The sequence below is a fragment of the Cannabis sativa genome, chromosome 5 (assembly GCF_029168945.1).
Source record: "Cannabis sativa cultivar Pink pepper isolate KNU-18-1 chromosome 5, ASM2916894v1, whole genome shotgun sequence".
NCBI classification, from domain to species: domain Eukaryota; kingdom Viridiplantae; phylum Streptophyta; class Magnoliopsida; order Rosales; family Cannabaceae; genus Cannabis; species Cannabis sativa.
The window spans coordinates 33,779,334-33,792,378 of record NC_083605.1 but is presented as its reverse complement, the minus strand read 5'-3'; the positions used below and the strand labels follow the sequence as shown (position 1 = coordinate 33,792,378).

At 31.8% G+C, this 13,045-nt stretch overlaps 1 protein-coding gene across 1 annotated transcript; it reads right to left on the bottom strand.

Moving 5' to 3' along the window:
• Window positions 1-1,208: 1,208 nt before the first annotated feature.
• On the bottom strand, window positions 1,209-2,273 carry LOC115717364 (dehydration-responsive element-binding protein 1E-like). The gene has a single exon (XM_030646332.2). It carries the CDS (start codon window positions 2,145-2,147, stop codon window positions 1,443-1,445), a length of 705 nt encoding a protein of 234 aa, XP_030502192.2. The 5' UTR covers window positions 2,148-2,273; the 3' UTR covers window positions 1,209-1,442.
• Window positions 2,274-13,045: the final 10,772 nt, after the last annotated feature.

Here is a 13,045-nt window from a genome sequence, read left to right as displayed (position 1 = left end):
GATATTTTAAAAGTGATAACAATAATCTTATGAGATATATTATCACCAAAAGAATTATGGATCATATGTGCATGAGGGGGAGACATATTCATGTTGCACTCTTTTTTCCTTAGTTCAGGTTTTGTCCCTATGGGTTTTCCTGGCAAGGTTTTTAACGAGGCAACTTGCAAATAGTTATGAATATGAAATATATATTGTACTCTTTTTCCCTTTGCTCAGATTTTGTCCCACTGGGTTTTTCTGGCAAGGTTTTTAACGAGTCAACTATAAATCATGTTAACATACTTGCATTTTATGAAGCAAGTAGAGAATGTGTGTGAGTGAGATCATTGGCATAGCATATTCGGGAAACATATGGATTGCACTCAATAAAGAAGTATCAACCCAAGCAATTCTCTATGGATAATACTGCTTGCATCGTTCAACTAAAAGGAGGTACATTGAAGGAGATAGAGTTAGAACACATTTCACGAAATTCTTCTTTATACGCTTTAAGAAAATGCATATTGGTGTTCAACATATTCAATCAAGTGTCAATCTTACAAACTTATTCACAAAGTTATTACCAACATCAACATTTGAGAAGACGGCAGACAAGATCGAAATTCGTCGATTAGAAGATCTCCACAAATGCCTAAATGAGGGGGAGGGAGTTAGTTTACACTATACTTTTTTTTTCCTTTGACCAAGTTTTCAGCAAGATTTTTAATAAGGCAGCTATTATGGACATCCAAGGGGGAGTGTTATAAATATTAATAATTATGTGGATGTCCAAATCTTTTATTTATTACCATGAATTATAATCAACATTCCTCTTTTCCTTAGTTTCCCTTTTTCTTAATTTCTTAATATCTCACTCTTGTATTTGTATAAATAGGGGTTCACCCCATTGGAATAAACAACTCAGAAATTCTCATTCACTTTCTCTTTCTCTCTTCATCTTCTTCTTCTTTCTTCTCATCTACTTTATATTATTTTATATTATTTTATAACAAAATTATATTTCTTTTATTTTAACAGATTTCCTTACGCAAACAAAAGAATCATTATGTATATATTCTTTTAATTAATTCTTTGTAATGTTTGCTGTGAATGAATTTCATTTTAAGATATATTATATATATATATTCCGTTTTTTAATAGTTAATTATTGATCATACATAACTTATTATAGTAGAAGAAGATAACAGAAATTATTAGAAGGACGATAATATAAAATTTCTATATACATTGATCAAAGTGATATAATAATAAAAATTATTTTTACATATTAAATTCATTCCAAATCTATGTCATACTCATTAGACTTAGATTTGAAAAAATGAATAAAGGTTTTATGCTAAAAGACGAAGCAAGGAAGAAACAGAGAAAAAAAAGTCCTTCAAGCAATAATAAATAAATAAAAAAAAGGGAAAAAGCTAATACTACACTCTCGAAGAGTATCAGAACGAATAATTCCACAACGACACATCATCCTCGAATCTTTCCACGTCATCCGCGCTGAAATAATTGCTTGGCGGAGGAAGAAGCAGACCTTCTGCCAAGTCAGCAAAAAAGCCTGGCATGTCCAGCGTGGCATCCTCATCCACATAAAACGCTCTTTCACCATTTTTTTCTTCCTCACCACCACCATGACTCTCATCAACCGATTCCATCTGTTTCATCTCCATCGAAACGCCGCCGTATTCAACCGGCCTAAACGACTCGGCTCCCTCAGTCGCAGCGGCGCGTATGTCCTTGGCATCAAGCGAGACCGGCCTGGGAAGCCGCCAAGCCGAATCAGCGAAGTTAAGACAAGCGGACTTACCACGCAAAGCTATGGCTGCCACGTCATGAGCCCGGGCTGCCATCTCAGCCGTTGGATAAGTCCCTAGCCAAATTCTGGTCTTCTTATTTGGCTCGCGAAGCTCGCAAACCCATTTGTCGTTGTTCCTTCTCCTCACTCCTCGATAAACAGGGTGCCTGGTCTCTTTAAAAATCCTTCTACCAGCTCGCTTCTTGGGCCTGCTCGAGGCCAGAATCACTTCCTCGTCGGAGAGAGAAGCTCGTCGAGAAGCTTCATCTGATGAAAGAGGGGATAATGAGTTTTCCGGTTGCTTGTAACCCTCTGAGTTACTGCTTTCTACGACGTAGTGATACGTGTCCATTATAAGTTGAGTTCGAGTTTCGGAAGAAGAAGAAGAAGCTGAAGTAGTTACTGTGTTAGAGATTATGTTTTGAGTTCTGTCTCTGAGTTTTTGTTTTGGAAATAAGTTTGTTTGAGTTGAGTTTGTGTGAGTGAGTGAGAGTATTTGGGGGTATTTATAGGTTGGCCTAATAGATAAAGGGGAGACACGTGCGAATTCGACACGCCTTCGAAGAAGTGTGAAAAGGGTTTATTGTGCCAGTTATGCTCGAATATCCCACGGTTCCCACTTGTGATTGTTTTGTTTTGGAAAAAGACAAACTAAGCCCTCAACCAATGATATCATATATCCTTAATTAGTAAGTTTTGTTAATTGTTTTTGACTTTTTTGTTTTGTTTTTTAATTTTGACTCTCTACTACTCTTCTACTACTTCAGAGCTTTAAGTGTGTCCCAGCTATCCATACTTGTCGGGCCCACCCTATCCACGTGTCGCCTTTTCCATACAATTTTAACACGTTTGTTATTTTGGAGTGGATGATGTGGCCGCCAGCTCATCTCCCAACCTATATATTTCATTATTTTTATGTTTTATCTTTTTGTTGCTCCAACAGTCGTTTTTATAGTTGGATTTTCATTTGTGTATGTAACAATTGTATATGACTGCCTATATGACTAAAGTGGCCCTTGTCGAACTTTCAGAGACCAAATGTATTTTGAGGAATTTTAAAAATTATTTAATAATAATTAGTGTTTTTTTTTGTACTCGTGGATGGCTGATCTCAAATACTTTTTTAAATGTTTGATCTCAGTCGTTGGATTTCATTCTTAGCGTTACTGGAATCCGATATTCTCTCGATCTTTTTATTGGCCATGGATTTACACATTATCATATTATATTCATCAATTTATTTAATTTATAACTATTTAAATAGACAACAGTTAATAACATTTATATTTCCTCATGTTAAACATTTTCCTTTCAGGAGATTTCTCTATATAGGCCATCACTATCAAACAAAAGAATAAGCTTTCCCACTGGGAATTTAAATGAATATACACCAAAACATTACAACAAAAAATACATTCTTAAAGCTTGCACATAGGGACTTGGATAGGAAATCAATATATATTTATGATCGTTGTGTGAAGCCTCATTATTTTTATTATTTTATTTAAAATAAGTGATTGACTGTGGTTATCAATATATACGTACACTCCTCATTTTATTCCTTTTAGTTATTTAAATATTGGAAATAAAAGGCCTTGGTGCATGTGAAGTGAACTTTATTTTGCCGACTCATGGCTCACAATATGAATCTCTTGTAATATAATTCATGTCACATCTACTAATATTTTTCATAATGGAATTAACATTCGTAACAAAATTATAATAATTCATGGAGGGAGCCAACTTTATAATCTGTATTCTCAGGGAGAATTGAATTATTAAATTGCATTACATATTATATATTTTTATGAGGAGAATGGGCCGGTTTTACCTTTTATAAATTAATTATTTGTGTTGATTAATAAGTTTCTCTACTGACACTTTTTTAGCAAGGATGTAAAATTTAAGTAAAATGTATTCATGAATCATGCTTGGTAAGGGAACCTAAGCTACAATTAATTAGTTCGAGTTAGTTATTTCTGTTAGCGGTAGGTTTAGTTGATTGTAACAACTTTCTATTACTTTTGTTTCCTGGACATAGTATATTGAACTCGTTTTTCATCAATCAATGAAACAATTCTTTCTCTCTTTCTCTTTTTCTCTTCGTTCTGCTTCTTTCTTTGAACAATAAGTATCAGAGCAATAATCGTTCATCAATGATGCATTTTTCAGCTGTTAACAATGATGGTTCGTCGATCCCCCCAAGTTCGTCTCAACAAATTACTTTACCTAAAACTAATTTCGTTTCTTTCTCTCACTCTCTCTCTTTGTTCGATTGGACGAGTTCAACTACCTTCTATGGAAGCATCAAGTCTTGGCAGCAATCAAAGGTAGTTGCCTGGAAAAATATCTTGAACCGAATCAAGCTCCATCGCAATTTCTCACAGTGGAAGATCACATTGCAAACATAGTCAGTCTTGAGTTTGAAGACTGGGAACAGTAGGAAAACATTCTTGTTTCTTGGCTCCTTTCGTCTATGCCCAAGAAAGTACTCACAATGATGGTTGGATCTAATTCAGCTGCTCAGATCTGGACCAATCTTCGTGAATATTACACATCCCTCAATTGAGCCAATGTTTGACAATGCAAGACTCTGCTTCGAAATACGAAAATGCAAGCATTCTTAAATGACTATTTACTCAAAATAAAGAATATAATCGACACTCTGACATCGTTTGGTCACCCTACTTCAGCTCAGGATCACATTGAAGCTATCATCAATGGTCTTCCTGCTGATTACAATGTTTTCATCACCTCTGTCAACACAAGAACTGAAGCCTACAGTGTTGCTGAGATTGAAGCACTGTTAATGGCTCAAGAAGTTCATCTGGATAAGGCTGTCAAAGATCTTAATGTTGCCAAGATTGAAGCCAATCTTGCTCATGCAAAATCTCAGGCTGGTCGTGGTTCTTTTCCTTACTTAACAAATCCAACAGGTTATGGATCTGGTCAATCTCAAAGAGGCTCTGCCCCACCCTTCTCTATGAACAATGCTCCAAATCCTGGGTACTTTCCTCCTGGTTCAAGATCTGGTGCACCTTCCGATCGAGGCCAATTTGGAAATTTCAGGGGAGGATTATCTCGAGGTCGTGGCATTAATACCAGCTATGCCACAAGCTTGGACATATAGTGCATCAGTGTTTCTACAGGTTCGATAACACCTATACTGGACTTGAATCTTTTCAGACCACTCAAGGCAATAACATCACCAACATTGCTGAAGTCCAAGCCTACTATGCTTCACCAAAAGTGCTTAATGATCCAGATTGGTACCCTAATTCAGGTGCCACAAATCATCTTACACCTAATGAAACATAGGCACATAGTAGAGAGTGGTTTAACCCTCCTAGCACAAGCTAGCATGCCTCTAAAATTTTGGGATGAAGCATATAGGTCAGTTGTCTTTCTTATTAACAGAATGTCCTCACCCCAACTAAATCATCTATCACCAATAGAGGTTCTGTTTAATGTCGAACCAGTCTATTCAACTCTAAAGGTCTTTGGATGCTTATGTTATCCCAACTTGAGATCCTATAATAAAGTCAAATTACAATATAAGTCTCAGCCTTGCACATTCATAATTTATAGTCTTTCTCATAAATGCTAAAAATGCCTATCCAAGGAAGAAAGAGTGTATATCTCTAGAGATGTTCTCTTTGATGAACTCATTTTCCCATATGCTACTGAGGCAGCTCAAAATTAAGGTCAATACAACATGCCTAAACATCTTTCTGCAGCTATCCCCACTGCAAATTCATCTCAGAGAACCACTTTATCTTTCCCTCCTGGTTTTCATCATCCTACCCCTATTGCTCCTACTCCTGTTTCACAAGCACCCGTGCCCCTAATTCTCAACCTGTGCTAACTCAGACCAATGATCCTCCAAGTCATTTACCTGCTGCCATTGCTCCTATCACTATTTCTACTGTTGCTTCAAATAGCTCTTCACTTGAACATGCAGGCACCAACACTACACATGCACAATTAAATTCAAATGCTCAACAACTTGCTCACAGAACTACTGCTGTTGCATTTGATTTTACTACTGCAGAAATTCCAATTCTACCTGATGTTGCTCCTACTACTAGCCATATTGATGTAGGGACATCTCATACAACTCCTGTTATTGTCAATAAGCACTCCATGACAACTAGAGAAAAATCAAGTGTTCGAAAACCCAAGGTACTTATGGCGTCTCTAAATCATGCTTCTGTAAAAAGTGCTTTAAAAGATGCAAAATGGTTTACTACTATGCTTGAAGAGAACAATGCATTGAGAAAAAAACAAGACCTATACCCTTGTCAGTTTGCTTCCCAACAGAGAACCTGTAGGTTGCAAATGGGTTTTTAGAGTGAAAGAAAACAAAGATGGATCAGTTGATAGGTTAAAGGCTCGATTAGTTGCCAAGGAGTTTCAACAACAAGTTGGTTTTGATTTTCATGAGACTTTCAGTCTAGTGGTTGAGCGTGTAACAGTTGGTGTTGTGCTCACAATAGCTCTATCCAAAGGATGGACTATAAGACAATTGGATGTCAATAATGCATTCCTCAATGGTGACCTTCATGAGGAAATTTATATGGTGCAACCACTAGGGTTTGTTGATCCTGAGCATCCAAACAAAGTTTGCAAGTTACATAAGGCAATCTATGGCCTCAAACAAGCTCCTTGAGCTTGGTTTGAAAAGCTATCATTAGTTCTACTACAACCTGGATTCACTTCAGCAAAAACAGATCATTCCCACCAACATGTGTCATCTACATTCTCATCTATGTTGATGGCATCCTCATAACTAGTAGTGATTCACAACAAGTCTCAAAGCTCATCCAAGCTCTCAGCTCCAAATTTGCCTTAAAAGATCTTGGTGTCATTGATTTTTTCCTTGGAATTCAGATAATTCACACACCAGAGGGTATCATTCTGTCTCAACAAAAATATATCCAAGATTTACTTTGCAAAGCTGAGGGTGTCATTTTGTACTAATGCACATATATAACTATAAACACTAATTAAATCACCAATAAGCTACTAATATCTATGTCTAAATATGCGATCATTACAGATGCCTTCAAGAAAGTCATCTATGCATTGTAAATTAATGCTAAAATATAGTAATGCATTGTAAATTTAACATTTTATTAGAAATACTGTTAGTTAATTAAATATTAGATCGATATTGTGTTAAAATTAATTATGAAAGAAAAGTCCCGTTTTAAATTTCACCCTAGGCCCCTCACCAGCTTGAGATGACCTTGATCTCAACCATGCTCACCAAGTGACCATCTCGGCCAAGTTCATGCAAGCACCATCTCGGTAGTGTATGGAAGCACCATCTCGACCAAGTGCATGCATGCATCTCGTTGACGAGAATCAACCGTCAACAATGCCATGCTTATTCTTCTCTCCATTCTTGTCTTGAACATTCACTCTTCTTTAAGCTTTCTAACCCTCATCATTCTTTCTAATTTTAACTCAGGTTATTCTGACTTTGATTTTGTTAACAAGAATCAGCTATCAACAACACAACTGGACGAACTTAGGGTTAGGAGTAGCGGGTCAGAGACCATTTGAGCGGGAGCTTTCAAGAAAGTCATCCATGTGTGTGTGCCATATGAGAAAATCGATTCGGTCTAATTTGACAGAAAGGAAGTAATTCAAATTTCAAGGCATAAGATAAAGCCAAAAATTTTTGTTGTTTAGCTGTAAGTTTAAAGTAGAAGAGGGAGTCGTCATTATAGAACCAAAGAAAACTTCTAGAAGAATAATAGGGTTGAAGATCGAAATGGTCTAATACCAAATTAACACTTGAGAAATGAGAATGTAATGGTGTTGATTAATATGATCAGATGCACCAGCTGAATTTTGTATTTATAGAAATAGGAAATATAAGAAAAAGGTATCTACATATAGAGCGGAAAACAAGAAAAGAAAACTAACTAATGCAACTATTTAACAAAAACAGTTAGCTAACAAAGTTTCCTAATTATATTGGTTAGCAAATAGTATTAATGTGAATAATAACATTGTAATATTAGTGAATAGTACTTATTTTAATTAATAACTGATATTATTACAAAAATGTGAATGAACTCAAATAATATTGTTCTTAGTTATGCTAAATAACATCAAGTGAATAAGTAAGTAGTGTTGGCATACTACTATTATTTATCTGTTCACATGTGGAAGATTCTAAATTGTGAGGTCATGGTTACTACGTAATAAAATGGAAAAAAGAGAAGAAATGTTGGACTCATTCTTGGTTTTACAAAACAAAACATTGACAAGCTAAAGAAAATTACAGTAGAAAGTAGTAGTTGATGACAGGCCATAAATAATGGTTTAAAACGTGTAATATTAGAAAGAATAGTACATCAATTTAGTGTTAAGTCTACATTATAATATTTTAATTTTGGTGTAACAACTCTAATAATTTAAACTAAATATCACATCAAATATCCTACAAAATAAATATTTTTCACTTAAAAGCTCTCACATTTTATATTAATTATTTATATTAATAATCTAAAATAATTAATTTATAATATAATTATATCATGACTAATAGTAAGAATTTAAAATCTTAAAATAAATTAGTAAAATAAAATTTTATTATAGAATAAATAAAACACAAACATAAAATATTAAAATACTATAATTGATCTTAATATACGTCACCACTTTCTAAATGAGCAATTGTTAAAAAAAAAAATCACCAACAATATCAAGCATTTCATAAATATTAAAATTCTCAAAATACTTTAAATCTATATAGCTAATATTTTGATATTTTTCTAGACTAAGATTCTCAAGTAATCAATTTGACAATTAAATTATTAATTTTTTAATATTTATTTTCATTTATGTTCTTTTTAATTTTACAATTATATAGTTTTTATTTTATTAACTTTTATAATTATATTTTTTTTAGTATTTTCTTATTGTTATTTTATACTTTTAAATATGTTAGTGTTTTAAAATAATTATTTTTATAACAAATTTTAATTTGAGAGTTAAAATATAAAATTATTTTTTAAAATACAATAAAATAAGGGTTCAAATGCAAATATACACTTCTGGTGTAGATTTAAAATCTAATACCATTAATCGTGTAAAACAATTTGATGCATAATTTAGTGTGCCTAGGGTAAAATGGGGTAGAAATTCTACACTAATTCTCTTAGCTAGTTCCTTAATCGTGGATTTAGATATTTATTTGATTAAGCCCAAATATGATATTGGGATTGGCCTATTGGGCTACTTGTCAAGCATTGCTTACTGCCACCTTACAACTAACCGAGTAAAACCAATGGACTACGGAAGGCCACGATGACACTTTTCGTTTATTAGTTTTTAATTTTACAATTATCAATCATCATTCGTCACGATAAATAATTAAATATATTTTAATTCATCCCCTAAAAAAATGTGATAATAATAATAATAATAATAATAATAATAATAATAATAATAATAATAATAAGAACACTAGAAACACTAATAATATAATTTGTGTAAATCAAAATAGCATAATATTAAGAGTGTCACTAATATAATTTACTGAATGACTTAATATCTATAATAGCTAGCAGTTTATTTTTGTCACAGTTTGTAGAGTGTGAAACAGAATCAAAATATATCTTACTCATTACATGAAATGGAGTATAGAAGGTTGTGAATTGTGATGTAATGGGTTGATACGTAAGAGATTAGTCAGTCCAAAATAGAAGAAGAAGAAGAAGAGTTGAAAATTCCTTACGTAGACAAAGAAAAAAGAGAGTGGTTGATGACAACCTTTGCAAACGTGATATTTTTTGTTTAAAAGAAAAAAAAAAGCAAAAAACAAAAAAACTTAATAGAATTGTGTAATGATGTAATAATCCATATAGAAAAAGGTATGGACCGTGACACTTAACATAGTTATGGGTCGTAATCATATGTCATATTTTCCAGGCTGGACCGCGTACGTTTATGTCTCTACTTTTGGGCTCTTTTTTAGTTAGCCCAAGTCTTTAAGTTACTTAGTATAATGGGCTACTCGTTTACATCGCTTCTGCAACCGAGTAAAACAATTGGACTCAAATCACTCCAATCCACTACACGCACAGACAACTATACTGTTTTAAGAGACATGGCTCTTGCTCCAGTACACAGTACAATATATTACTGTAATAATAATAATAATAATATGTATTTAATTTAAAAAAATATATAAAAATAAAAAAATATTATAAAAATAGAAATTTTTGATATTTTTACCGTTTTTTAAATTTTATTTATATAAAATACAGTATTTTAGTATATTTTTATGTTGTAATTTTGTTATTTTATTGTTATTTGTATATTATTTTTATGTTGTTTTGATATTATTTTAATATTATTTATTATTATTTTTATGTTAATTTTTTGTATTTTTATAAAATACTGTTAAAATATAAAAAAAAAATCTTGAACATAAAAATGTAAAAAATTTACGTATTTTATATAACTATTTCTTTAATTAATACAAGAAATAATTATATAAGAAACTATTTTTCTTTTTCTTTTTTTAGGAGCAACTATTTTGATTTTTTTTTTTTAAAAAAAAAAAAATCAAGAATTTAGACGTGTATAAAACTAGATACCTCTATGATACTTTTTACTAAATTTTTTTATTACTTCGGTTTAATGTATGTATAGACTAATTTTCTACAAGTATTACTTCATAGTTATTACAAAAATTAATAACGCGGTAACATGGTGACTTGTTATAACAAGTATAAAAAAAAGATTTCAATCAATCAATAAATCAATTTTTTTTTTTTTAAAAAAATCAATCAATAAATTAATTGGAAAATTAATTAACTTTCCTTTATAAATTAAAACTCAGAGAATCAAAAAAGTATACTAAATTTAGTGTCAAAAATTATTTTCACTCCAACTACAATACTAAAAATTACACTAAACAAATATTCTTTATTATTATATTAATTTTAATAAAATAAAAAAAATATAGTATTCATATTTAAATTTAAATACAATAAATTTAAAAGTATTTTTACAATGCACCCCTCCAAATAAAAGAGTCACGCATGCAATAGACAATTTAAACTTTATTTTCAGCGTATTAAATTTTTTTGAATTTTTTGAAATTTTACAGGATGTCTTAAAAAACTATAATGTACACAACTATAAAAAATCTCTCGAATAACGAAACATGTAGGACTACATTAATGCACAGGTACATTATTTTCAGCGTGTTAAATTTTTTTTCTGAATTTTTTAAAATTTTGCAGGATATCTTAAATAATTATAATATACACGATTACAAAAAAAAAAAAAAAGGCTAAAAAAGTCTATCGGACGTCGAAACAAATAGAAATATATCAGTACATTATTTTTAGAAAGATGCATTGTAAAATTTTCAAAAATTAAATTCTTAATTTCATAAATACATCTAATAAAATAAATATATATAAACATTAATTAAAAAAAAAGACTAATACCGTCTCTACTGTAATATTAATTTCAAAATAGTGTGCAAAATGGTGTGTCTTTAGAGAAGAAATCTACGACATATATAAAATTGCTGTCTCCTTGGAGTTGGCCTAAGAGCATCTCTAATGGAGATGAAAATACAAAATATATTTTATTTTGTTAAAAATTAAAAATTTACTCTAATAGTGTGCTAAATTATTATGCAAACAGGGTCGGCCTTGAATTGAAATGGGCCATAGACAATTTTTTTTTGAGCCCTTACTATAAAGATAAATGGAATTTTTAAAAATTATTAAAAAATTATGTTTATTTTTTAAAAGATATTTTTTTGGTTTTCTCGAAATCAACGAGTGGACTTGAAATCATAGATCCATTTTGTGATCCACGCAACTCATACAAGAATCCTATTTCTTATTCACCCAGTGCTGTTCTGATTGAATTTCAAAGATCTCGCTCGCTGTCAAAGCGCATTTTGTGAAGTGTTCTCCTGCTCCTGTCACCTAAGAAAAAAATCAACTAGAAACTGTGATCGGAGTCGTGGTTTGAAGATCCATTCGACAGAGAAGGGCGTCTTGGTTGTTGATACCGAGGTTGATTATTTGGGCTCCTAAAATAAGTGGGCCCTAGGCTCAGGCCTAGCCTGCCTATGCCTAGGGCCGACCTTGGATGTAAATATATTACATAATAAAAAAGGATCCAAATTTAGATCTTAATACATCAAGATGCCCGAGAGTTTGGTCCCTATTGGATGCTGCCTGTATGGCTACTGTGGTGATGGTGTGTGCCTCCTTGTGGACAGCAAGAAATGATCTGGTTTGACGTAAGAAGCAAACGTCGATTGAAGAAATTATTGTGTCTTCTAATCTCTCCCTTGATCATTGGTTACATGCTCAAAATAATCCTCTCATTCCGTGGCTGAGTTTTCTTACTCTTGAAGATGGAGCTAAGCATTGGACTAAACCTGTTGATAATTTGATTAAGGTAAAAATGGACACAACTATTTTTTATAATCGTGACTGTCATAGCTTTGCTTGTGTGGCCAAAAATAGCAGTTCTCTTCTTTTAAGTGTTATTTCTAGTTGTTGGCTTTGTGTTTTTCAACTAGGTCTTGTTGAAGCAATAGGCGTGAAGGAAGCTTTAAGTTGGATCAAGAGGAACAATTGGAAAAAGGTTGTAGGAAAAACATATTGTCTTGTGTTGGTGCACGCTATTCGTAATCCTCATCCTTTGAATTCTTATTTCGGTGCTATTGTCAAAGATTGTCAAATGTTGTTATCTACTTTAAGGCATTGTTCAATTATTTTTGTTAAACAATCTTCAAATAGGGCAACTCATTATATTGCTAGAGCTTCTTATTTTCCAGTTGATCGTATTTTTTTTCTGAACTTTCTATTAGTTTTGCTTTTAGAGATGTACTTCTAAATGATCTTATCTAATGAAGTTTTCTCTTTTTTATATAAAAAAAAAGAAAAAATACATCATGATGCAAAATTTATATCACAATAAATACTACATTTTTATATTTACCATTATGTAATTTTTAATATTTTATTATTAATTTTTTGTTAACATTCTCTTTCACATTAAATGACATGTATTATTACTATTATTTCTTATCAAATTTTATATTGATCTTTGTATTATTATTATTATTTTATATTTTTTTAATAAATTATTAAGTTAGCGTTAGATAATATATTAAATTTTGGGGTAATTTGCGGCAAAACCCCTTTATGTTTTATTTTGTGTACAGTTAACCCCCTTTTGTTTTTTTTTTGG

What these genes read in the sequence shown, in the direction of transcription:
- LOC115717364 (XM_030646332.2), bottom strand. Translation starts at nt 2,147, where the DNA reads ATGGACACGTATCACTACGTCGTAGAAAGCAGTAACTCAGAGGGTTAC.